This window comes from Rhopilema esculentum, chromosome 12, assembly GCF_057945365.1.
Source record: "Rhopilema esculentum isolate cy_ngs chromosome 12, ASM5794536v1, whole genome shotgun sequence".
Classification (NCBI taxonomy): domain Eukaryota; kingdom Metazoa; phylum Cnidaria; class Scyphozoa; order Rhizostomeae; family Rhizostomatidae; genus Rhopilema; species Rhopilema esculentum.
Window position 1 is genome coordinate 7,154,339 of NC_142826.1, and position 27,388 is coordinate 7,181,726.

The window sequence follows — 27,388 nt, forward strand, 5'->3', positions numbered from 1 at the left end:
GGGGGGGACATGACCGCCCTGTTGATCTTGTAATTCGTTGTGAAAATCAACAACCCTGGAGGCAAGCCCTAAAGCATAGTTCTCGAGGAGGCAGTCCTCTGAGTACTTGTAGGTTACCCTCTGCGAGAGGTATGACAAATAAGAATGTCTAACAAGGGAAACGGGTTTATAATGTGCTACTCTGTACGGGTCCAGTTATCTGTAACCTTTTCCTAAAGTTCTGCATAGAACAAATCGAAGATAATAACACACTATCGGTGATACATTCGTATTACAAAAATTAGCAACATATAAGCATCATTTACTCAAATAATTTAATTTATGTACTAATAAACATCTTTAAACCGAAACTATACAAAAATTAGGACAGAGGATATAATCTTTTCGTGTGATTCAAAGAATCGAACTTTGTTTTACAATATACAGTAAAGAACTCACGTTAACTGAGGGTTAATAACAGTTTCCTCTCAGAAAAATTCTGCACGACTAACGAGACGTTAGATAGCAAGCAACAGGATGACTTTGTGTCCAGTCGAGCGAATAAATATGTCCCGCGGGTGAAAAAAGATGACTTTCGGCATTGGCAGCATTTAATAAAAAACAAAGCATGAATAGGAATGCATTTTAGCTAGGAGATGTATTTTAATTTGGAGAATCCTAATTCCCACAAGCATGGACTTCGCACTAAGGATTCTTCAAGGAGGGTTCGAGGAGGGTGTCCAGGGAAACCTAACAACAACAAAACAAATGGGAGATTTATTCTAACCTAACTAAAGATCAATTCTAAGCGATTCTTTACTTGAAAGCCTTGAATCCAATCAAACTTCGATTTTATTCTTTATTCGATTGCCTCACAAGGAAAATCACTTACTATATGGCTCGGTTTTTTTTAAATTGGATTTTGTCAAATAACATTGGGTATGATACTATAAACAATAAAAATGTTCAGAACCAGTTAAACAAAAGAGAAACAAAGCATTTGTTAAAGAATTTCACTACCTAACCGAAACAAACGTAGGCCTAAAGTAAGAGGTAAGAAAGACTTTTGGAAAATTTTGTGTACGATACAATCGTGGAAACATTTTTGCGTTAAAAAGGGCTTTCTTTCTGTAGTGGAGTGATATATTGTGTATCTCCCATCATAGATGCTTCCCACACCTTGTAAGGATACTGAACACAAGATTTTACTAAACGAATAAACATGTCACTATCGCTTAGACACAAAGATCGGCTGTAAAACTGACCCAAGTTTGCAGTATTTGTTTCTTTAACATCAGGCTAGCTAGCTTTATAAAGAAAAACTCATTAATCAAATTATCGACGACTACTGCTGAACTGAGTATGTTTATCTGACTTTTCACTTTCATCGCTAGTCCTAGGTGAAGGCTGCCACGAATCACGTGGAGAAGTTCTCTGGGAGTGCCTTTGTAAAGGCGAAGTATTTTTAGGTGAAGTTCCCTGAGGCGGAGAAATCCGCGATGGGGGCGAATTTCTGGACGGTGGTGATGATCTCTGTGGAGGAGACATCCTCTGAGGTGGAGTAGTTTTCTGTGGTGGAGATGCCCGCTGTGCAGGAGTGGCTCTCTGCGGAGGAGATGTCCTCTGTGCAAGGCTTCCTCTATTTGGAGGAGAAACCCTTCGTTGCGGGGGAGCAGTAGCCTGTGTTGCGGATTCCGATGTATCACTGGTATTCAACGGATACAAACTTTCCGATACAGCTGGAGTTTCTGAGTTTGCATCATCCGAGCCAACTTGAGGCACAACACTGTCAACTGGTTGGTCTTCTTCAGGGTCTTGAGTATTTTCTTCTGATATCGGCGAAATGTTCCTTGATTTCTTGCGAGCGTTGCTTGCATTTCTTTCTAAGCGCCTTTTATCCTCTTCATTTTTCTTGGTATTAAGAAAATAGGGATCCCATTCCATACTGGTTGCGCCAGACTCGGATAAATTTTTTGGCATTACATTGCCACCGTTCTTTATAGGTCCCTGGCGCTTTCCGTTAGCTTTCACAGGTGGGTTTCTGACTGGTTTTTCCTCCACCTTTTTGTTTAATGGAGGATACGAGTTTCTTTTTTCTTTAGGCCCTCCATAGGCTGATGTTCTTGGCCTTACCGAGTCATCCAACAGACGACCTCCCGGGTCAGGACGCACTCTCCTAGATGCAAGTGGATCAGATGGAGACGACGAGGAGGCGCTGGATTTCGGCAGGGCTACATCACTCCCACCATAAACTGACTCCAAACTAGTATTGGGTCTTTCTTTGACGTGCGTCAAAAAGTTATATGGTTGATGGTAGTCTGAGAAAAGTAAAGCCTTCTCTCGCATAAGATTGTCATCCTGGTGTTCGGCGTTACTCTTAAGTTTCAGCCAGCCCGGGCTATCCCTTGGGCTTGGTGAATCCTTCAAAGAAAAACAACATGATTTAGCAAACCTATAATCATTCAGGGATTTAGAGAGTTTAGAAATAAGAAACTTCTTTCATAAGGTTATTTCTCCTTACTTAGAAATTGCAGCAAGTTGCTAATGGAACAGACAGGCTGGACTCGAAATCTATCATTCTGAAGTCGTGTGAACAGCAGAATATTGGAAGACAATTTGCTGAAATGAAAAGTGTTAATCAAATAATTCAACAAGGGTGGTTTGCAGTTCTTCTGTTTGCTTTCAACTAGTTTTTGATCTTTGATGACATTTTTGCAACATAAAACACGAATAGTTTTTCACTAACCCCTAATATTTATCATAATTACGAAAAGCTACTTACCGATCTTCCTTGATTTTTCTGTAAAAGAAAAAAGAAAAAACAAATGAATCATTGAAAAACAAATGAAACACAATGAATTTCATTAACTCCAAAACAGGGTATTTCAGAGCATTTTAGAAATCGGTTAAACTCCTTTGCTTTTTTCAACTTAAAAATCCTCTAGGTGCATGTTTTTTATGTACTCCAGCATAAAGTCGTCGTTTTCATAAAAAAGGGGGAACAGAACAACATTGGGATATCGCAATGCTGAAATTAACGCTCTTGTTGATTCACTGAAAGACCGTACAGCAAATGACAAGAAATGAATCAAATGATGGCCAAAAATTACAACAGCATCAATCTTCGGAGAGTTTCATAATAAATTGACTTAAATAATCAGTCTTCTTCGTAAAAGTGGTCGAACTACAGAGAACTCGGTCTATTAAGGTTCAAATGACAGAGTTAGCTGTGATTCATAACTTATTTTGCACGAAAAGAACATGAATATTGTAAGAGCTCTGGTCTTCTACTGGAGTCTGCAAGAAGCAAATCTAATCTCCAAAGAAAATGCTACAAATGTATGAAGTACTTAGGAATTGATTAAATTAGATCAAGATGCTTGTGAAATAACGTTATAGAGAGGTTAGTAAGTTATTTGTGTATATTCAAAATAAGCGAGAAACAATTTTGTTTGCCTATTCTTCGACGTATAGTCGACAAGAGAGCTAAATCACCCAACTTGGATTACAGATAAACACGGCGACGAAAGCTTGCATCGAGGGGAAAATCAATCCATGAAAATCTCGTGCACGCGGTGAGAATCCTCTTGTTTTACAGAAATCCCTGGCAAGCCTTCTGTTTTGGTCGAAATCTCGCACTTGCAAGAGTGCCCTCACGGCTTGCAAAATCGTTTACAAAAATGTAGGCTTACCTTTGGAGCAAGTCTGCTTTTATCAACAAGCAATTCGGATCCAACGCTGGTACCAGATCCAGAAGAGCTGACAATTTCTAAAAGGAAACACATCGGTAACAGAATTTTAACAAAAAATTTCCAACTTCGATACGCAACTTCTCGCCCAGGATGCAGAGATTATTTGGTTGCCACGCACCAAAAATTTATCAGGATTGTTGTCTTGCGCTAATCAAAGACAATTATCTCAGCTGGTACTTTCCCGTGAGAGAGAGACGAATTCGTGCCACACAATCACAATAAGGAAACTAGCATCTTCTTACAAATTGGCGGCGAAATTTTACTTTAAAAGAAATCGTAAGAGACGCTAATAATAATATAATTCATTTGCTGAAGCAGGTGCATGACTGTTGTGATAGAGAAAATGATCAACAAACAAAGCAAAGCTGATAACTGGTTCAGATGCTTCCCAGTCAAATTTCCTTTAATTCATATGAAAACAACCAATGCCAAGGCAGAAATCACTATATTTATAAAATCGTTCAAAAAAGAGCATGTCACGTGTATATTCACAGGGTTACAAAAAGACATCCAATTATGAACAGTGTATCAAGTAGCATTTAATTTACAATTTTTCTAAATTTTAGAGGTCTGTACTTTAAGCTAGATAATCATTCATTGGGAAATGTAGGCAAAGCTCTTTTACTTATGAGAAGTTGTAAGAATAGGAACCTCTCAAAGGTGTCTAAAAGAGAATATTACAGAAGGGGTTCTTATTTAATGTATGGGAGCTCAACAAAGTTCTATAACAAAAGGTTTTCGTTGATGTGTGGTAATTAAAAGTTCTATAGCAAAAAATTTACAGTGATTTTTAGATTTAATCTCAAGAATTTCTTCTTAAAGAGCTTCTTCTCAATAATGTTTACAATTCAACAAGAGTTGAATTCTTTTCAGAAGTGAAAGTCTTTAAGGTCATTTTTATGATATTTCACCACATAGCTTGTCCCTATTCTGTGGTTTCGAGCCAAAATTGTTTCAATACCATTAATGGATAAAGACCTATATCAAAAGTTATTTGTAAAAAAAATCGGTCGACATAGCAAATTCGAGCTACAAACCTTTGGGTTTTGCTTTTTCGTTTTTGCTCCGGCTTTGGGATAAGAAATAAAAACATTTACTCTCAAATTCGACAAATTGCTTCTGTTTACATATATCAATTATAATTTTCATAACAACTTTTCTTACATTCTTATATATCATAGTGTAGCTTCTGCTATTATTGATAATTGTTATTACAACTAATTTGCAATATGTTTTTGTAGCTTTTTGCTGTAAAGATGATGGGCCTTCTCAGTCTAGATATCTTCATCAGGCAAGGATGGCTCTATTGCGTAAGGATGGCTTAACTGGGTCACAGAAAAGGTTTTACAAGGGTCTGTGGTTCAATTCACTTACTTAGCCAAACAGAACCAGGACACTGCACGATAAGCATAATCATTCAATGTCCTAAATCCTACTTGTAGAAGCTATAATCCCAGACAAAATTGTTGATACAAATACAATTTTCGCCAATTTTTACTTTACCATGACCCGGTAAATTCTTAATCCCTCTTTCCCCCAATCAATGTTGGCTTAGAAGTTTTATCATTTGTCCTTCAGAAACATGCATTCAACATGGGTTGCAAAACATCAATTTTTCTTGAAAGTATCGTTTCCCGGGATTGTAGGTAGTAAAAAAATTCTTGATAAATATACTCATACTTGATCATTGAAAAATACTAATACTTGATAAATATTTCGAGCTTACGTACTTTACTAAATTGATAATCAATGAAGTTGTGCGTGTTGTACATCGAAAATGAACAAAATTTTGATACAATAAAATAACGACTTTGTACAAGAAATGAATATTTGGTACGACGTTTCGAGCATAACTCTTCATTAGATCTTCTTCTTCTTCTTCGTTCCTCCTGATGAAAAGTTATGCTTGAAACGTCGTACCAAATATTCATTTCTTGTACAAAGTCGTTATTTTATTAAATATGTACGTTGCGTGTGGTACTTCGTCCAGAATAACGATAATATAGTTAACCAATAAATTTAGTACCAGAATGAAAATACAATAGTTTGATTGCTAAAAACACACTATTATATCGTTATTTTATTGTATCAAATTACGTACTTTACGCCAGAATAGCGTAAGGACCGAACGGAAGCAAAATGCAACCTACCGTTTCAACCAGCAGAACAGGCAGCAAAGGCACAGAAGAAGTATGATAATCAATATTATCAACACTATGATTATCCAAAACAAGAAACTGTTTTTGTTTCCTTGGTTGGCCCCAGTCTGTGTGGGCGTCGCTTCCGATGGCTTTGGAGATGGCTTTGCCTTTGCAGGCGGAGGCGAAGGTGGAGGTGGTGCTGGCGGTGGCGCAGGAGGAGGTACAGCTGGCGGTTGCTCAGGTGCTGCTCCTGCTGGCTTTTTAGACGGCTTTTCAGGGATGCCTGATTCTGGTGGAGGTAATGGCTTTGCTGGTGGTTTAGGGGCTACGGCTTCCTATGGAACAAACAATCGATTGGTGTAAGCAGAAAGGATAAATACAGCTCATTGGCTCTTGGCATATTGACAGAAGTTGTTGATTATCATGATTATGATGATGATTAAAATCATCGACATTTCTTTACTTTAAACAACCAAACAGGTAAAAATTATAGTCTTGCTGTGAAAACCGAATTATTTTCAGTGTTTTATTCTAGAAAATATGAAATATGTCATACTTGTTGCTGCGAAGTGTCCACTAATACCCCAAATGTTGTTAAATGATCGCATTCGCATCTGGTGTGAGTTTCATTGTAAGATACCATATTACAACCATCAGTAGACCAATCATCTCTGGAAATATATAAAAACAAAGATATAATTATCATAGAAAAAATAGATTCCTTAAAAACTCTAGTGAGGAAAATTGGTAATAAGGTACAACATATAGAAAAGTTGTGGCACTTATATGATAGGAATGATATGGATGTAGTCAAAAGAAATACATCAAATGGTCAATTAAATACAATTTTCTGTACTATTACACTGCACATATAAATTTGGAATGAATTGAAAAAAGAAATAAAGAGCTATAACCAAAGCATAACAGAAAATTTAAAGTTAAGTATCTTCCTCATTTTTTAGGTCTTCAAAGCATTATTTTCCTTCGCTGTTTCGCTAGTTTCCTCACGAGATTAAAATTTGATATCTCGTCTAGGAAGCGTTATCAAAACAAAAAACTATATTGAACAAATTTGAAAACATTTCAATAACATCCAAAATTCTGAATAGCAAAGCATCTTGGAAAAGATAACTAGAAATAAAAAAGAACATATTAAAAAAAATAATTTCAAACAAAATTGATATCTTGTTTCAATGATATCATCAAACAGGCACTTGAGTGAGCAGGGAATATTGCAGCTTTTTAAACAAACAATAACTCACACTGTATTGTTCCAAAATCCACATACGTGCTGGGCTTTTGGGTCAAACTACAATAGAAAATAAGATTCAAAAACAAAACTCTTTTTAATACTATTAATCAGTATACGATTTTTTGTAATTCTTGCTGTGTGTCTGCGTAATTCTAAATTTTCTAAAGCGGTCATAATTCGAGGCATGGAAGGTTAAAAACTGTGTATTAAGAAAACAAACAGCAAAGGGAAAAATAGAAAAAAGTCACTACAACCTAGAGCCCAGAAAGTATATAAGTGCCTCATAAATGATGAAGGGTAAATCAGCTTACATATGGCAGAAAAATGTTCAAGGGTGTATTTATGCAATTCACTAGCTATCTGCTTTTCAAATTGATACGTACATTTGTGTTTTGCAAATGGATAGAGACTGGTGCACGCAGATGGTCTGGAAGTGGAGGATCAACGGTCATTGAAATTAGGCTAGATCCGACTTTCATCGGATTTTCATCAACAACTTCTTGATCATCACTAGAATAAAACAGATACAAGAAATTTATACAAGTTCCTCCAAGAATTTGCTATTCAAGGTTTTGCCAAAGCAGTTAAAAAAAGCATCAAGTTGATTTTCTAAATCGACATTTCTCTTAGCACTTGCATAATTACAAACCAATCAACGATAATTGAGTGATAATTGATCTAATACAACGATTAATGGCTGCATACTTATCATCCATATCTTCCTGAAGTCTTTGTAACTTGTGCACAGTTTTGAATAAGAATAGAGTTATATGAATCGTCGAGGTTGGCTCTGAAATTAAGATAAAAACCAGTGAAGCAGATGCACTAAAAAATGGATTTGATAAATGGAAACAACTTAGTGATTCTGTAAGAAAAACAGTAGCTGGCAAATTAACAGAAAAAAAATTGTTTAACTACAACAGATCTTGTAAAGCGCTTCTCATCCTACTTCTGGGTTTGTTATTATGACACGAATAAATAAAATGCCACTCCTTGGATCATTAAATGACTTTGTACTATTTGTATTTTTCATTTCTTTTCTCGAATTCTACCACCCGTTCCCCTCCCCCAAATTTAACCATGCAAGTCATAAGAAATCGGTGTATACAAGATCGAGCATATAACTTTTTTGAACATTGCATGCTACTTTTGGAAAAAAATCATCTTTTGTTAGAAAAAAGTGGAATAGCTGAATAAGACGTCGGAAAAACTTTTCCATCATTGTTTTAAAACTGCTGGCAACGATGATCAAATTAGACAAAATCCCACAGGAAGAAATAAAGACCACGGGATGAAAATCTTCGATTTAAATTTGTTCATAAGCTGAATTTTTTCAGCTAACTATTTCGTTTGACTGACAGTTTAATGTCTCTTACAACTGGCACAAAAAAAAAGAATCATGGATATAAGCCCATATATAGCTTAAAAGAAGTTGAGACATTTTTTACTAAGACTTAATATAACATACAGGTTAACAGAAATAATTAATTATCAACGTGCATTCAAAATCTGCAAAAGATTCATAAACTAAAACTGAAAAATAACTCACGGATACTTTCGGCCAATTGATAAGCTGGTAATGAAATCTCGTCCCTTGAATTCGACCATTTTGCGATGGAAGGATCGGAGTAATTTGGAAACACAACACGATTATCATCTGACTGCTTATCATCAAGATCTTCCACCAGTAATATCCGGAATTCCATGACTGAGAAAAAAGATATTATTTGTTGATTTTGATTCGATATCTTAGAATCACAGAATACAATTCGCCAAGATTATTGCTGCAATTCAGGTATATATTGACAGAAAAGAGAAAACAGAGCTTTAAGGTTGCATCAAATCAGTGAACAGAGATGTAAATATGAAATGATTATCAGAAAAATTGAATTTGCAAGGTAGTAAAAGTTGTCTTCGTGCAGAATCTGGTGTTCAATCTTTGTTCAATGACTTGAGCAAAAGTCCTTTCACTTTGTTTACATTTCTACAATAACTCTCTCCAGGGGAATGTTCTCTCCAATAATGCTGGCAATCATTGATCTTTGGCAAAATGGGAAGGCTCCCATTCAAAGAAATAAACAATAACAATCGGATAATGTCCAAAAACTCCTGGTAACTTGTTGAGATGCAATGCTAGGCTTTTCATTTTAGTTTGGTATTCAGTACAAATCCATTTTATTCGTATAAAGAAATGATAAGATAGACACTGTAAGATACAAGTCCCGACAAAATTTAAGCCAATCAAGGTTACACTTTGCAAGAGATCGAATAGTGAAAAGTCTCAGGAATCACGAATACCTAGCTATACAGGGTAGGAAAGAGAGCCCTATGATGTTACCAAGTCAAAAAGAAATATTTCTTAATCTTTTGGTAGAAATTCAGAGAATACGTACTGATATTGGGTGTGATAACCGGCTTCTGAAACACAGGATTGTATTTTGTGATCATTTTGGATGCTGCTTTGCCATACTCTTCAATATCATCAACAAATTCCAGCAACACATTTGGTTTTCTTTTGCTCTGAAAGACAAACATGCTCAGCATTGAAATAAAAGTCACAAAATAAAGCATCTTCGCCCAGTTAGAGCCTCAAAACAACGCCGTTTAAGCTGGTCTATATCAAAATATCGTCTTATATTTCCTCTAAACACCATGCCAATGTTAGGAACATTCCTCTCAAGCAAACCATCCGTGACTGGACTTGGTATCAAGAATTATAAGTGTAGATGGTAACAAGAATAAAAACGCATAAATTTCGACAAGACAGACAAGCTTGAAAACTCCAAATTCTAGTTATAATATTGCATAACAAGTTCAGTATATTTTTGGAATTTTATTCAAAATCAACCCTAGCCAGGATCACATACCTGCATTTTACGAAGGGATTTCCAGTCTTGAACGTCAATATCTCCTGGGTTTAATTCATCCTCGTTTGCAATGACCTTCAGATGCTATAAGCAAGTAGAAGAAATTCATTCGTGATATTTAAAAAAGACGATTCCTATTTCAAAAACAGAACATAGATGTGGATGCTCATCATGTTTATAGATCTATTAATAATATGATACTAGCATTTGAAATGACGCTAAGAAATACGGCAAACAGTCTTTATGTTATTTATGTTATTGCCTGTCTTAAAATTTGGTGATATCGCAGCTATAAAACTTACTCTTTGTGCATTTTTCCATTCCCGGGCATTCTTCTCGTCTAGCAAACTACTGGCAGCCTCCAGGAATTCCTGAATTGAAAAAGGAAAAAATTCAACCTTACTCAAAATTCCCATTTCTTACTTCTGTTAATTCTCAAGTCTTACTACATTGCTAGAATAATCATAAATACTGATAACAAGTTATGACTTGTTTCAATTACGATGGTAGAAAAAGAAAGGAAGGGAATTGAGATCAAAGGGAGCGAAACTTGAAGAAAACTTCAAAATACGCATAGATATGTGACGTCACTTTAGTTTACTAGCACGAGGCACTCGATGAAAAATATTTCTCTTCTACTTGCTCGTTCAACTTTTTGCATTCAAGTTAACAAGTGTTTAATTGAAAATATTTAGGGACAATTGATCCAAAGCTTTGAATAAATATCAATACATAAGTACTATTGCCTTCAGTTCATTGCTGTAATCGCAACACAATCCAAAGATAAGTCTTGCAGATTGCATATTCTTAAAATGGCATGGCAAAACGAACAAATTAATCATGATACTGAAGTATTACTTAGAGGCATTATTCGACGATTTATGCTCTAAGCAAAAAGTAGTGTTTCAATTTGATGTTGAATTCAGTCCTACACTTCTAAGTATTAAGCACAACATTTTTTGAGCTCATATTGCACAACGCTTGTCGACAGCCACGTTTCTACATTACATATATCAGTTATTCACATACCTTTATTTCTTGGGGACTTGGAGCGTCTGTCTGAACCTGCATGTTATTTGACAACTCCTCAAAAATGTCCGCGGATAATAAAATGTCACCTCCAAACATAGCTGCTCTATTGGCTCCATGCTCTTTCTCAAATGTAAACATGCGATCAGAATCCTGCGTTTCACTCGCGAGTTTGTGGGCGTTTTCCTCAGTCTCGTTAACTGTGAGCTTTTTTAGATTAACCTGAGGAATATCTAAGTCTTCGATTTTCGATCCATTGGTCAGCATGTCATCGACCGTGTTGTTTCGATTCTCAAGAGGCACTGTTGGAATATCTTCAACATTTTCAGGAACTTTTTCTTCTATCTTCTTTTCGTCCTCTGTGGTAATCTGTGACTGCTCATCGACTTTCTGTTCATTATCCATACCTTATAACGGAGAGAATGAAAAAGTGTGAAGAGCAAATGCGCGTTGATGAATCTGAGCGACCAACAAAAAAGCCCCGAATAGCTCGTTATAAAGTAATGATAATTAGATCTACAATTCTTACTAATTGAAATTATAATGATAATCCCCATCTCTAAAAGAGTATGTTATTCAGTTATGACCAAGTTTAAAGGGGACATATGTTATTAAGATGCTTTCATCTATAAATATCAAATTACAGTTTCTTACATTAGGTGATTTATCTTTGATATAAGGATGAAGACAAGGTGGTGTTAGCCGGAGGAGAATAAATCCAGTTTTAATGGAGTTTGTAAAGAAGAGACGTTTATCCCCTTTACGGCAAATAAACCTTACTCTAAAAACCATTCTTATAACAATGGGTGACCAGTTTATTGGACTGTGGATACATTTCAAAATGAAGTATTTGCTTGGTATGATTATGGTTGCATTATGAAAAATATAATTTTTTTTAGTTAAAATGGTCATTTAACAGAAAGGCTTCTATCTCATGACAAATGAGATTTGGCTATTTTTTCAGGCTATTATGATCGTCATGTCATATTTCTCAAGCGGAAATTTGCAGGTGATGCGTCAAATGTTATCAATATGAAGAATGAATACCAACAAACATTTAATAAAAAAACGGAAACCTTTCATATCTGAAGTAGAGGCTTCTGGTTTGGTTTCACTGGGTTGACTGCCTTCCTTTTCATTGTCAACAGTAACCTGTTCTTTTGGAGGAGGAACACCTTCAGTGGTTGATTCTACGTTCTGTGTATTTGACTGTTCTTGCTGTGGAGCGGGCCCATTTGCCGGGCTGCCTTCAACACCTGTAATCTCGATATTGGTTGAGGTCCTACCATCGCTGTTAGGATTGTCACCATGGTAAATCTTGGCACTTGCAACAGCATTGATTCTAGGGTTATCAAGATGAGCTTCGGTGTAGCTTGAAGTTTCTCGCGGATCTGGGAGGTTCATTCTGCTGGTATCAAGGTCAAGCGATGTCCCTTGTTGGGCGCCAGTTTGAGTGACAAATTGGTTGACTGGACTTCTCATGCCACCTCGCTGTTGGTGTGAAGTGCTAACATCAGCAGATGCTCCATTACCATTTACTAGAGGAAGATTCACAACAATTGGTCTCACCGCATCAGAATCTTCATTTGGCCTATAGCTTGTCTTCTCAATTAATCTAAATGGCTCTTTACTTTCTTTCAAATTGCTCTTTCTTTCTGCAATGCTATCATCCAACAAGGGAGCTCCTGTAACATCTGTAGCCACTGCTGTGCCGGAGACCCTCAAATTTGGGGCAACCCTTGAAGATCCTCTACCCCAACTTTGATGCTGACTCAGCTGGTCTAGCCCATCTCCATCTGATTCCTCATTTGTAAGTGACTCTAGCAAATTGTCCTGGTAAGTTCGGTCGTCAGTTTTCCGGTAATCACCAAATGCCTCCCTTTTGGTCACATTATCCAGCAGATAGCCCCCTGTCCTTCCATTATTAGCATCTGACGATAAAGATAACTTTCTTCCGCTATCAACATCGATTGACCTCTTTTTCCTTATACTGACAACATAATTCTTCCTATTCTCGTTCGCAGCTTTACTCCCGTCTAACTGTTGCATGTTCCCGTAGACTGCCGGATTCACAGACCCATATTTTAAACCTCCTTCATTGAGGTTATGATTCAGCTGTTTCACTGCTGTTTTTGGTCCTATATATAACTGATCCTGGTTAACCAATGACTTTCCTACATTTCTGTCGTAGGACAAGGTCAACTCCGGTGTCTGCCCAAGGTGCAGCGCCGGTTGATTGAGCTGCCCCTCAGCGGATGGTAGGTATGATCTTTCTGTTGGCGTTTGATATCTCTCTGTTAGCTTCCTAGGCATCTTTCTTTCAAACGACAATTTGTTTTCTTGCATCCTTTGATTGACATCTACTGGTAGAGATAACGTGTGATAAACTTTACCAGAAACGTCTTGGTGTGGGGATGGCACTGATCTTGTTTGTGCATGATACTTCTGTGGCTTGCTCCAGATTCCTTGGGATAAAAGTAACGACGGATCGACTTTCGGATTCCCGTTAAACTTTCTGAAGTCTTGTTGGTATTTTCTATCAATATCACGTAAAATACCCGCTTGATTAGGTTGCTGTAGCGAAGCAGGGCGAGGATTTTGAATAGACCCTTGGCTTCCTTGCTGTGCATTAAATTGAGATTGAAAAGCTTTTTGGTTTGGAAACGAAGGTGTCCTTTCGGCTGGCAGCGACAACGGCTGTGAATTGAAGTTCTGCCTGGAAATTCCAAACGTTTCAGAGTTCTTAGAATCAATGCCTGGAGACTTTTGAGCGACAACATTTTGCTCGAAGATTCTATTCGGAATCTTTGGCACGGGCGCCTTAGGCCCAAACACTTGCTTTGTGTTGGGAGAAAAGCTTACACTTGTTATTTTAACATCGTTATTGCGAGGCTTTGTTTGAACAAGAGGCTCTACTTTGATTAATTTCGCAGTAGGTCCTCTGAAAAAAGACACTAAATTAATGGGTGATTTCTGCTTCTGTTGAGCGGGCTGAATAGCCTTACTATGCTGAATCTTTTTCTCCTGATTTCGTCGTTCTGCGACAAGCTTACGAAAACTCTCGATTTCTGGTGTATGGAGGCTTCCTCTACTTTTTGGATCTTGATGGATGTTATCTATTCTGAAGTGATGATGAAGATAAAACGATCGGGTGTTGCTTTTTGCCGCCGGGGGGTTTGACCCGTAGGTATCTGTAGTGATGAGCTGCAAGACGCGGTCAATTATAGACGCTGGTGTGAGCTCGGGTGAGTGCACTGAGGCTGAGTTGAGAAGCTGGGCCTAAGGATGAAGGAAGGATATGTAAAGGAAACTTATCTTCCTAGTGTAACAAATCACTAATGGGATTTTAATATGGAAGCATAAACAGAGATCTATAAAAGGGGAACACACTAATTTATTTGCACAGTGAGTCCTGCATACTGACTGGCAAGATCAAATCTTAACAATTATAATCTCCTGATACCATAGAGATTTTGCATCCCACATTTGAAAGATCCCTATCATGGTGCGAGCATAAAAAAGTAGTATTGTTTCAATGTTTCTGAACTAGCATAAAGATGAATTTAAAACTTCGCTTAGACTAATCGATATTACTCCAAACCTAGACCAAACTCCTAACGATATTACTAGCTTCCTTGAACATTTCTGATCACTTGACGTCAGGTTTTTCTCTTTAAATGAATATTCCAGTGTTTTTACGTTTGGCTATTCATTATCGTGTAATAATATCAAAATCGGGAGTCCTTTTATAGAAAATGAAAAACTATGAAGGTAAAGAATTCAAAAGATCTCATTTTCGTGCCAAAGGGAACTGATTATCTTACCAAAACGAGATGTAACAGGTTTTGAATATTCGAGGAGCGCAAATAAGAATCAAACTACAATCAAATTATTTCCGTTTGTTAACTCGCACGCTCAACCACTGAACTATTTTACGGTCGGATTGCGACCATACCCATCGATATGCTCTGCTGCACAGTGTCATACTTCACACTTCATTAACTTCTTACATGGTCCAAGAACAGTTTGACCTGCATGTGCAAGCGCGTAGCAGGCGTTTACCGCAAGACCTCTTGCAAGCCATAGATTTATTCAGCATTGGGCCTAATGTAAAACTAGCAACAGAGAATTGCAAAATGATATGAAAAAACTAGATTTAAAACTGTGCAAAATCGACGATATGAAAAAACTAGATTTAAAACTGTGCAAAATCGACGAGGTACCAAAACTAGATATGATATTCTTTCTTTTTACAATGCAAAAAAGAAATAAGCTCCGTTCTAATGATTAACAAATATACTCATTCCTTTAACAAATAACTTATCTATTTTTTTCAGCAAAAGCAGATTGATATTGCAAAGTTTGATGGAGTGTACACAAAATATCTAATTAGTATAACGACATATATATTCACACAATTGAAACTTGCTGTGGTGTATTGCAGAAAAAAAAAGCTCCGCCAGTACGTTGTCAGTATGATAGGGGATAGAAAAGAATAACTGTTGAAGATAGAAAGTGAATTACTGAAGCTTAAAAATCAAAGTACGAAAGAAAAGCTTACTTCTTTGAAAAGATCTTCATATTTTTGAGAAACGCAGTCACTAAAATCAGGCACATCCCATTTGGCGGTATGATCCTCGCTCCCAATGCAACGTCTATTAGAAAGGCCTGGAGGAAAATATCATATCATAATATTAATGGAATATCATTCATAGAGAGTATAGAGAGAGTATATGAGGCTTGAAGATGCAAGAACTACCGACTACATTGCTGCTTCCAGTTTATTTACTTGCGTAAAAGAGGCACATTTATTTATTTAATTGCCGTTCCATTAATGAGAACAATTGATCCGTTTTTAAGACTTACATTCCAGGTGAACATTGCATTGGAATATGAAATCATAGCCTGCAAAATAGGAGCCATCAAAATAAATCAGATAAGGCTCGAGATTGGTTTGTGCGAGCCACCTCTCCTCTTGCATGTCAGTTGGACCAGCGCAAAGACATGTCTGGGTTGAAATTTTGCAAAATACTTTTTGATTGAGATTGAAATTTGCAAAATTCTTGAGTTACCTTTTGCATCACGTGGGCATGGAATGTTAACGGAAGTCCCGAAAATTGCAAGGGGCCAATGTGCATCGTAGTTGTGTTCAGGTGAGCAGACAAGGTTGTCTCCTAGCAATAACAGATACAAGATAATACTTGGTGGCGATATCAATAAACAATAAACAGGCTGAGCTGAAATACCTAGCAAAAAGGGTGTGTTACATTTGCAACAATAGTTTCAATTAACTACAGAAAGTTGGCTAGGTATAAATATAAGATTAAAGTCTGAGAGTCAGACTAAAATTGGTAAATATGTGATAATAGTGCTGAGTCTGGTAGTCATTAAGATGGTTTTGCTTTGATTAAATATCAAAATGCGATGCAAAGAAGCGCATGATATTTATTGGCATTCTGAAAAGTATACAAGTATTGTAGTATTTCCTAGAGAAAATACTGTCAGATCACAGCAAATTAATAAATTCCTGTAACAAATTAAATGTAACCTTGGAAAATATACAGTTTAAAAAAGTCCACTTACCTTTGCTATTAAGAAACTTGAATCCTCTGACATCCAACAAGAGCTTTCCAGAAACTGGTTCATCAAAGGTTTTCACCTCTCCTTTCCTCAATGAATCGACAATCAACTGCAGCAGAACCTTTGGATGGGTTACCTGATCAGTGGTCACATTGAAGATGGCGATCACTTTATTTGGCCTACAAAGAAAGATTCATATCAATGCATCATTATTAGAATGACATGAGTACAAACCCCAGTTGAGAAAAGGTCAGTGAATCTTGACTTGCTATTATACATGACTTTATTATTAAAATACAACATACTATTGAAGTTGAGATGCATACCTGAAAGCCAAAATTTCAATGTTTTTGAATCCTTCTACATTTCCAAGTATTCCACTTATCTGCAAAAATGAATACATATTTAATTGACTGTGTTAGTTCTATCAATGATATTGTTAACTTCACGATGTCAAAATATTACATATAAATGGGAACACCCTTCGTAGAATGACTACAGGATGTAGGGTAAAAAGCTTTCGAAACTCAATGCCAATGATATATAAAGTTTTACTTTAAAAAGTGAGATGATGGTGAATAAACTTACCGCCGCTCGCACAGCCTGTGCAAAATTGAGAAACTCCAATGACTCATGATCCCGCAAGCCTTCCTTGTAATCTTCACTTGTAATATTCAAATGAACGGTGTATTGACGATCTGTAAGAGATTTATGCTAATACAAGATTCAAACAATTCTACTCACCTCATTAGATTCAAGCGAGTTTATAATCATGTCTTTTAATGAGACAGCTTGTAATGATCTAATGAACGGTGCATTAGCGGTCTGGTTCTCCTGCAGTTGTGTAAAGCAGTTTAGGGCACTTTAATTCAATAAGTAAGGACCCCGGACCAAAAAGGAGACCCAAATTATTGCTATATCCATGTTTTTAAGACTCGCTCAAGTTCACAATATTTTTCAAAGCTTTCAGACTTCTTAAACTGAAGCTTCTACTAGTTAACGAGAGACATTATCTTTTTTTATCTTGCTATTATGCTTGATATGCTCAGCAGCATTGGATGGGACTTTCTTGCAGGTTGTTTATAAGGGCGCCATCTTTTCTCTTAGAGCCGAAGATGGCTCTTTTACGCCATTGTGCTGCTATAAGATTCATAGCAGAATTTTATGAAATGGATTTTATGAGCAGGTTTACATGAATTTAGCTTTTAGGCAAGATTTCTTCGTGCTTAGGTTATTTTTGCTTAGACAACCGTTTAGCAAATATTCAAAGGAAACTAGCGGTAAAAATGGGGGAACAGAATGAACTTTTTCACATGCGATCTAAGAGGAAAAATCAAATTCAAAGAACCCACCTGTTGGTAGTAGACCAGGAATTGACGCTCTTTCTAAAAATACAAAAAGAATTGTCGATGATTCTTCAAACAACTATTCCAATTCGGTCTTTACAATCAAAGTTGGGGTATAATCGCAGTTAGTTTGCATAGTCTTTTAATTTATCTCAGGATTATATACATCTGAAAACAGTTTAAAGAAAACACAATTATACTGAAACAATACTAAACCTAATGCCACAGAAGGCGTGGCATTCTGGGGATTCGGCATGGTCATGCTGCATAGCGATGGTTGCACATTTTTGGTTACAAAAATAAAATTTCAAATCATGGGAACAGAGGAAATGCTGTCAAATCTTCATTTACATTGGCAAACTTTCTTAATTTTGGGAACATTTTTTTATATGGTCTTGTTACGACGTTGGATATCACTCCCATTGAAGAAGGGCTTCTAAAATTACGGATTGATGCAATGTTATAAAAAATCCTAGGCCTCTTACTTTCACCAATATCATCATCCTTTCTGTCAACAAACGCGAGTTTAGAACGCATCCCATGTGACGTTGCTGGCCTTCCTGCACATGCGCCATTTCTGAAACACTGCACAGAAAAACATCTCCTTCCCAGCAGAAACGCAGCGTCACACATCATTTCAGCGCAGCAAAGTCCAATGCAAGCATCGAAATTCGGCGTTATGCCTCGCAGCGTATAAACTCCAGCACGCTGTCCACCAATCAAACCATAATCATTAAGAATTCTATTACTTCGACATCCCTTTGTAAACTTCTTCGGTATATTGGGCTCCTCAGAAGAGAAAATCTCGGATTTTGGAGTACCGATTTCCAAATCTTGTCGCTCGTTAGACAAGAACCTTGAAGTTGGGGCGTGCATTGACGACTGCACGTGACTCTTGGCATGCGATTTCGCGGAAATTTGGTGACTGAGAAGTTTTTCATTATTCTTTGATATCAACAGCTTCTTTTCTCCTTCACTGCTTCGTTTTTTGATGACATACGCCAGCTGGGTAGTTAGCCGTTGCGTCTTGGATGCCTTTGTCATTTGACAGAAGTCAAAACTTGAGCACGATATGGTGTAGCATGTTTTACCTACCATGAACGCGACATCGCATTTCTTATCCTTACAGCATAAATCAACGCACATTCTCATGTCTCCAATCTCACCGTAATCGTAAAATTCACCGGAATGCGTCCCGTACCGCAATGAAACGTCTTTGTGAACCTTTGCCGGATAACAGCCTTGGGCATACACCGTTACCTCTTCCACATTTGAAACAGGTACTTCAGTGCGCGTAGCTAAACTATTGCTAGCTAAATTTTTCTGTCCAAAATGCTTATCAGTTCCTGGATTATCTAAGCCCTCCGCATATAATCTTAGTTTCTCTTTCAAATTTTTCGATTCAGAATTATCTATCGTATAAAAACTATTTTTCCGCAACCCAGCGTCTCCTTTTACTGGAGACCGTGACCCTTGGTTGTCACCAGTAACATCACCGAACGTGCCTTGATGGAAAGTCTTCTCGAAAGCTCCGTTCGATATCGTCCTTGTATTTGCATGGAAAAACGTCCTTGAAACATAAACAAGACGCGGAAACAGTTTCGGTGATTGTGTCGGAACTGATCCGCAAAGGTTCTTTGACAGACAAGTCACTAAGTAACAGTTCTGTTTCGCCATAAACGCAACGTCGCATTGTCGATCCTCGCAACAATACTGAGAGCAGGCATTCATATCTCCTGTTTCGCCTATTTTTCTGAATTTCCCTGCGTGTATCCCACCTTGGAGTGTAACGTTGTAAATAACGTTCCCTGCGCTGCAAACCCATTCTTTTGACTGTGGGTACAGTGGATAGGCTGCAAGCGTAAAAGAAGAAAAAGATTATTTATCAAAACACTTTCAGTTTACAGCTGAAGAACTAATAAGATATTGAGACTACATTTATACTGCATAAATCTGAATAAAGCCAATACATTCATCTGCATGTAAAATTTATTATAATGAATGGTTCAGTTGTCGATCAAAGTCCGCTTAACATGAAGAAATTTTTCAATGCTGCGAAAAAATACAAAAAAGTATAATATGAAAACGTTTCTAATGAAATAGGGTTTTAAGATAACAACTTTGCTGAATTAAAAATTACGTTAATTAGATAAATGAACTAAAATCCAACCCAAACAAAATTCGTTCGCTTTCCCCCAATAATGAAGGAGGAGAAAAAGCCCAAAGGAACAAAATATAGTAGGATACAACCAATGGTTAAATGTGCTATTCTGACGTCACTATGAAGCTTCCAAGGACTAGCAGAATCACAACATAGCGAAAATAAACAAACTGGTATATGCTATCATCTGAGCATGTGGCCTAGACAACAACGGAGACAGAGGCATGTGGTTTGCGTAATAGATACTACGCAAAGATACTATACCCCAGTGATTCTCTTAAATCTAGAAGCGATGTAAAATTGGCATAAACAATTAAAACTCGGTTATCTTGATACCAAATTTAAGGAAGCGAGCATTTTCGGAGAACTCGTTTTTCGAAACAGAAGTAGAAATCTGATTGATAATTAGATAATGATTATCAAGCAAACTGCTTTTAGTTCATGCAAGGTTTCTCAAACTATGCTGCAGAAATGGGAGTCAGCTTAGAAATAGCTTTTACTAATGACGAGGTCTTAGCAGGGAAAGAGGTGTTTTATATGCTGTCTTATATGTTTAAGCCACAATTCAAATCAAATAGGGATTATAGCTGTTTTTGCAAAGACACGAAAAGACATCAGAAGACCAAGATTCTTATCTTCGTGATTCACACGAAGAGACACGTGAATCATTCCTCCAAGGCCTGGATACACGCGCACTGTTACTTGTAAGTGACCCTTCAATCTAATGAGCTCGACCTTCATTGTGCACCCAAACCATAACGACAAAGGGTTCAATTTGCCAAGGTTGATGGTCACTAGGGTGAAACTAATATTTACTTTGATGGCTTTCCAAAGTAATAAAATGTAATAGAAAAAAAAGTATAGTTTAAGTATGAAAGTATCCTACAGACCCAAAAGCAAATGTTCTTCATATATCATAAAGAAATATAATGCGTCTTATAAACAAAACTTTGATCTAAAGTAACAAAAATTTAGAGCCCCTTTCAGATAAAATATACATTAATCATTTTTGCTTAAATCAAATCATGGATCGTAAGCGTCCATTAATCTTACTGACTCAAGACCAACGAGCGATTCTGCTTGTTTCCTGATATTCTGGCAGATGTGTGTAAGAATGTGAAAAATTCTGCGAAAGAATAAAAAAAGTTCATACCATGGGCTAATGCCACAAGTGCATTTAATATTACGAAGAATTTTGCCAGTATTATCCATGGCTTCGGAAGATTCACATCCGATTTCAATGCGTACATAAGTAATGAATTGATTTTCCGCAGCGAACATTAGAGCGTCATCAAGTGCCTTCCAAAACCAGAATCATCCATATGAAGGCTTGAAGTAACTGTAAAACCCGACGAAGTATTTAGATTCTCCAAATCACACTGGCGTTTGATACGTGACTTTCTTAGCAGTTTTTTATTTAGCGTTCTTTTTGTTGCAACATTATGTTTTCCACAGTTCCACAAAGCCTAGCCACTGCCCAACGCAAAGCTCCTTCCATTACATCATTCACCAGGCATGGAAATAACTGCTTTCACGCTTCGGTTGATTTGATCCTCCTTCCGTCAAACAGGAAGGCGCGCGCTTACACGCTTAAATGCCTGTTCAAAAGTAATCATTGGTAATGCGGCCTAGATATTTGAAGCTAGCATATCATTGTTTTTGCTAACGGATTAATTCGCTAGAGTTGAATGGCTCACTCAACTGACTTAATTACTGTTGCAATTAACAGAGTGTTCGAAATGTGAATATCCATGTCCTTACCTAGTAAATTAACCAACATTTATGGAAAATGCTTATGAATGTTACTAATGTTTAGCCGATAATTAAAACGTGTTATTGCGCAAGTAAACTAAAAACTTATTTAAAATATCACAACATTAACAAACACTTCATACTTTTAGACAAAAATTGGCTATTGTATCATCAAAGGTAGCAATAAGCAGTTAACTGTAAGTGCTTTTATGCACAATTTTTTTACGTCCTTGGTCGCAAAAGAGGACAAATTTTGAAATGATTTGTGCCCATGCTGCAGTGATAACAAAAATGCCCTACATAAGCATTTAACTGTTTATAATTTGGCAATGCTGTGTCAAAATGATGTCATTTGAGTACCACCCAAAATAAAACATTTAAAACTGCGTGACAAAATTTCGTCGTGACAAAATTTCGTCGTGGATTTTAACATAGAGGTAGCAGCATATTACCAAAATCTTAGAGGCAAAACCAAACAGGCTGCTTTATACTCAATCTCATAGGTACCGTCTTCGTAGATACTTCGGAATTTGACTCAACCCTTAAGCAGCTTTTTCAAACAAAACAGAATTTTAAGCAAACCAAATTTAACCGGCATATTTACTCAGTTTATGCAAAGATGGGGTCAAAAGAGATGTTTTTAATATTCAAAGAGTCTCTACTCTATATTTTTATGGTATGAAAGTTTATAAACAGAGTATAATTAAAGTATAAGTGCAAATAAATATCTTGAAGGAACGAAAGAAATAGTACAGTTGAATATAAAAAGACACAGGTGGAATCTTTTGAAACCGGCGACAAAGGACAACAGTTAGAACAGTAGTGTAGCCTGGGTGATAAGATTGCAAAGGGAGGCAAAGGCGAGTTGAGCAAGGGAAAATAGGGTTCCACGCCCACGTTTTTTTCATTGGTAGGTGGCACTGAGTTAGAATTTTTTTATCGAATGATGGTGAAAACGAAGTTAGATCAAGGACCGACAATGATGATGCTGATGATGATGATGATGCCAACATTAAAAAATATTTATGAAGATGATGTAAATGAGGAAAATGACGTAATTGACATTGAGTTGATTTTAAGGATCTATAAATTTGATTCCTGACCTCATGTTATCGTTTTTCTATGCAATTTCTATACGCAAAAATCTTAAATGCAAAAAATTTTGTCGAGACCAAATTTCGTCTCATTTTGAATTTATTCGAAGAAAACTTCGTCAAAATATTTGCCTGAAATTTTGTCACGACGAAATTTTCTGTAGTTTATTTATTTAAAGTAAATAAAGTAAATATAGCCTTGGGGTGATTCTTTTAACTTCCGTCTTTTGGACATTAAAGACTGCAACAAATTTTCAGTGTTCGGAATATGACAAAGGTATTTAACAGCAGCATTATCTAAAAAAGTTTGATTCTGTGCCGAAAAAGTAGACGGTACATTATCGATTTTGAATTCAATTAGCTTTCCAGCAACAAGTAATGACGAAGTGTTGCTTGTTTATTCTATTATCATAATAACACTTTGCAGCTTATTCCAGTAGCATTGGTCAATAACTTGCTGACATAAGAGCTGAAACTGTCGCCCGTTCTTTCGTCACAAGTTGGATTTCTGTTTTCAGAGTCCCCTCTACCATCACAACTGATCGTGGGGCTCAGTTCGAATCTGCTCTCTTTGCGTTACTTACGTCGATTTTTGGAATCAAGCAGATCCACACAACAGCCTATCATCCTTGTGCAAATGGCATGGTTGAGCGTCTCCATCGTCAACTCAAGAGCTCAATCATGCCACTAACACTTCTCAGCTTCCGGACGCTTCGGAAACCAGATCTTGACTGCACTCCTGCACAGCTGTTGTACGGTTGTAACCTATATCTGCCTGGTGATTTTTTTAATCTCTCCTCTAGACTCTTCTGTTTTTAACCCTACAATGTATGCACAACGTCTTCAATCTACTATGCAAAATCTTCGCAAGCAACACACCAAGTTTCATCTTCCGTCAGCTCTAGAAACTTGTAAATTTGTCTTTGTGCGTCATGATGCCATTCGCAAGCCACTACAGCCACCATACGATGGGCCTTACAAAGTACTACAGCATCACGACAAGCATTTTGTTCTAGAGATTGCTGGCACACCAAAAACGATAAGCATTGATCGCCTCAAAGTGGTTCACTTCGATTCTGATTGCGAATCTTACATACCAGCTAAAAATCAACTCTTCCCAGTGATTGACAACACACCAGCTTCTTCTAATCACCAATGCACCACACGTTCGCAAAGTCCATTTTCCTGATCGCTTTGGTTTCTGAAGTATCGCCTATTGCAAACTTATATCGACTGTTTCGCTCCTCTTACATTCTAGGGGGGGGGGAGCTATTATGGTGAACTTATAAAACAACATTTTATTCGCATTTATTCAACCATATATTCAGCCATATATATGCACTTACGCACAACAGCTAAAATTTCTATTGTATTCACATTCGCTTTGTAGCCTAGCTCTTCTATTCGCTTTGCTTTAGTTAATCCCATTTATTGAGCTGATTTATCATAGTTGTGTAGATGGTTAAAATGATTATTCAGGTTCTAGAAGATGAAAAACAAGTTGTCGTAACTATTTGCATCTGCAACACTAAGGAGAGAAAACATTCTTTATATAATCTAACACAAATCGTTAGTAAAAGAGCCAACAAAGCTTTCACTAAAGAATTATCGCTAGCTATGGGAAAAAAAGGCCTACACGTGCTTGCTGAACTTGTCAATTGGGCATAGGGTTGTGTTATCTTGGTTGTGTTATCTTATAGAACATGACTTTCATATCGTAACAAAAGATGGCCCTCAAAGCCATCCAGCAAAATGACAGGTTTCTTTTACATTATTGATAGCTTACCATAAAGTTATCTATATGGAGTCTTGTGGGCAAAAAAGAAATATAACCTTTGGAGACACACTTAGCAATAACCACAAACTGGTTTAGAATCACAAATTGTAAAATGCATTGCAAATAAGTATATATGATAAATGTTATAACATGCAGTTGTGAATATATTGAAAAATATAATTTGGATTTTCCCATGTGTGTAACTTGTACTGTATGACTGCGTATTTGGCATAATTTCAATAATTTTTTGATGCCATTTTTACTGGACTTATAAAAACAATTATTAAAAGGTGAATTTTTTGAAATCCTTAAGTTCAAAATATCAAAAAATATAAAGCTGTCATTGTCAAAAATACCTATTTTTATCGAATGTTAATATTTTATTTTGTTTCTTACTTGCCAATCACACTTTCTCACTTGCTAATCTAAATGCTAGAAGTCAAATAGAAAACAATGGGACAACAAGGCTGCATTGAAATGTTTGAAAAATATAAACATGTGAAATAAGCTAAAAAATATTACCAATATAAAATTTTGACAAAGTGATAACTTAGCTACCCCCCTTAAATAAACCCTTCCATGGCTCAGGGGTAACTGCTGCCCCTGAGTACTCCAAACTAAAACTGCCAAAGAAAAAGACAAAAACAACAACAAGTGTACTCCTTCTCTCATGTCAGACTAATCAGTGTTATGTCACTAACCCAGGGCAAGACAAACCATTAGTCTACTCCAGGTTTCTGGTACCCATATATCACTTGCCATTAAATGCTCTAATGTCTCTGACCTCTGATTGGCTCATAGGACATAGGTATTATACTCCATTAGCCTCTGTTTCGCTACTTCTTCACTTGATAGACGCTACAACTACTGTGGCAGTGACGGAGTTTGGTTCAAATGGCTTCTTGTGTCTCCATCTAATTAACTCAACTACAAATTGTATATGTGTACGAAAGGAATATTATTGTAACCAGCTGACAACAAGTTAAAAGAAAGGCTAGAATAAATGATGCCTTGCAACATAAACATATTTAAATCAAAAGTATGCAAAAATGATAGAAAACTACGCAAATGGTAAAGAAACAACCTAGGGTCAAGAATGAGTAACCTATAACTAGGCCTGAACAATACTGGGAAAATCCCATACCTCAAACATAAACAATGGAAGGGAATGACGCATGAACGAGAGGTACGCCACAGCTAATGATATTGAAAAAGGAACAGAGAATATCCTAACAATGAATGGGCTAAGGGGGTATCTAACAAAAATGACCTAACTATACTTAAGAAAATTGTGAGAGAAATTTAGCGCCAACACAGAGTATCTTTCAATTTGAGCAGGAGTAACACAGAGTATCTTTCAGCTCTGGTTTATTGCTTGCGTATTGTCATTTTTACAAAAGAATCTAGAGAGGGTAACCAGTAGATGGTAGCCAAACTCGGATTGTTGCTCTGACGCGTTTATTGTCCTATCAGCCAATCAGTGGTCGGAGACATTACAACATTTAAGGCAAGTCATATATCACATGGTTTCTGATCAGAGGGTGTGTACACGATAACTGTGTAGTAAAGAGCATGAGTGTCAGTCATTAGGGTTGGTAAAGTTTTGGTGTGTCGTTTTAGACTTTCTTGCTTAGTCAACAAAACAAATAAGGAAAGTGCAAGCAGTGAAGCAAACACAATGTTTATATTTTCAGAAAATTTTGCAGTCATTTCCAGAATTGAATTTCAATAAAATAAACTTGGAAAAACTCGTTAAAAGTTTATGGATTTTTGATGAACAGATAAAACGCTATACACCCCCCTTTCAAAAGTTTGAATGGAAAAATTGGGGGACGTGTACCCCTAAGGCAATATTCCTTAGCAATTGCTCGAACCTGTGCATGGATCAGTAGGCCACTTTTTTTATTTTTAGTTCATTTTGCAAAGATGGAGCTAAGCAAAGAGACCCACAACAAAAAACCTCTACTGGAACACCACACGAAACTCCAAGACAGTTAGAAGGATTCAAACGTATGCTGTGCTGTGTCATGAATCCCGAAAAATTTAAGAACTATAAAATAAACAAGAGATGATGAATATAATAAGGCTTAGTAGACAGCCCTACCTCTCACTTTGGTCAGTCATTGATATATTTGTGGGTAACTATCAGATCTAATACCGTTGCCGTGAGATGCTGCCTGTAACATACTTTGGCAATTATTCATCTTCTTCCGACAAAGTCTAACGCTTCAACAACACTCCAAAAGAAGTCAAAAGACCGACCCACGGGTTTCTTTTAGGCCTATTTGAAGTTTCGCGCGAGTGTGGCGCCATCGCAGGGGCTGTGCAGAAGCTCCATCGTATGATATGATGACTATTTTTCACTCTACGATTTTTTCACAAAAAATTTACCAAGAAACAAAAATTGATAAAAATTGCAATGATAAAGGTGCAACCAGGTCTGAACATAAAGTCACCGCTCATGAGTTGGTATGATATGGCCCAGAAATCACGAAAATGAAAATTACGGATCAAAAATACGGTGCATTTGGCTCTTACGGCAATTTCGTGTCAGTTATTGCATGGCAAATACTTCAATGATAACTACACTCCCAGTGTCACCACCCCTCTCCCCAATCATATGAGTGAGGTTTTTTTCTTTCAATGGCTTAAAGGTGA

General features: G+C 36.9%; 1 protein-coding gene across 2 annotated transcripts; it reads right to left on the minus strand.

Annotated features, from left to right (window-relative positions):
- On the minus strand, positions 1 to 27,318 carry LOC135681646 (uncharacterized). 2 transcript variants are annotated; one of them, XM_089111682.1, is made up of 24 exons: positions 26,835 to 27,318; positions 21,261 to 23,774; positions 18,432 to 19,799; positions 17,953 to 17,985; positions 17,189 to 17,298; positions 16,927 to 16,985; positions 16,604 to 16,779; positions 16,093 to 16,194; positions 15,582 to 15,688; positions 12,097 to 14,299; positions 11,021 to 11,427; positions 10,294 to 10,362; positions 9,992 to 10,075; positions 9,518 to 9,644; positions 8,674 to 8,832; positions 7,830 to 7,914; positions 7,508 to 7,634; positions 7,135 to 7,181; positions 6,429 to 6,543; positions 5,882 to 6,207; positions 4,769 to 4,800; positions 3,672 to 3,748; positions 2,762 to 2,779; positions 2 to 2,400 (listed from the first exon to the last, which is right to left on the minus strand). In XM_089111682.1, exons 2-24 carry the CDS (start codon positions 21,355 to 21,357, stop codon positions 1,315 to 1,317), a joined length of 7,014 nt encoding a protein of 2,337 aa, XP_088967808.1. In that variant the 5' UTR covers positions 21,358 to 23,774; positions 26,835 to 27,318; the 3' UTR covers positions 2 to 1,314. The 2 variants fall into 2 exon arrangements, with proteins under 2 accessions (XP_088967809.1, XP_088967808.1); XM_089111683.1 differs by lacking the exon at positions 21,261 to 23,774 and having other exon boundaries at positions 1 to 2,400.
- Between the last annotated feature and the right edge of the window lie 70 nt (positions 27,319 to 27,388).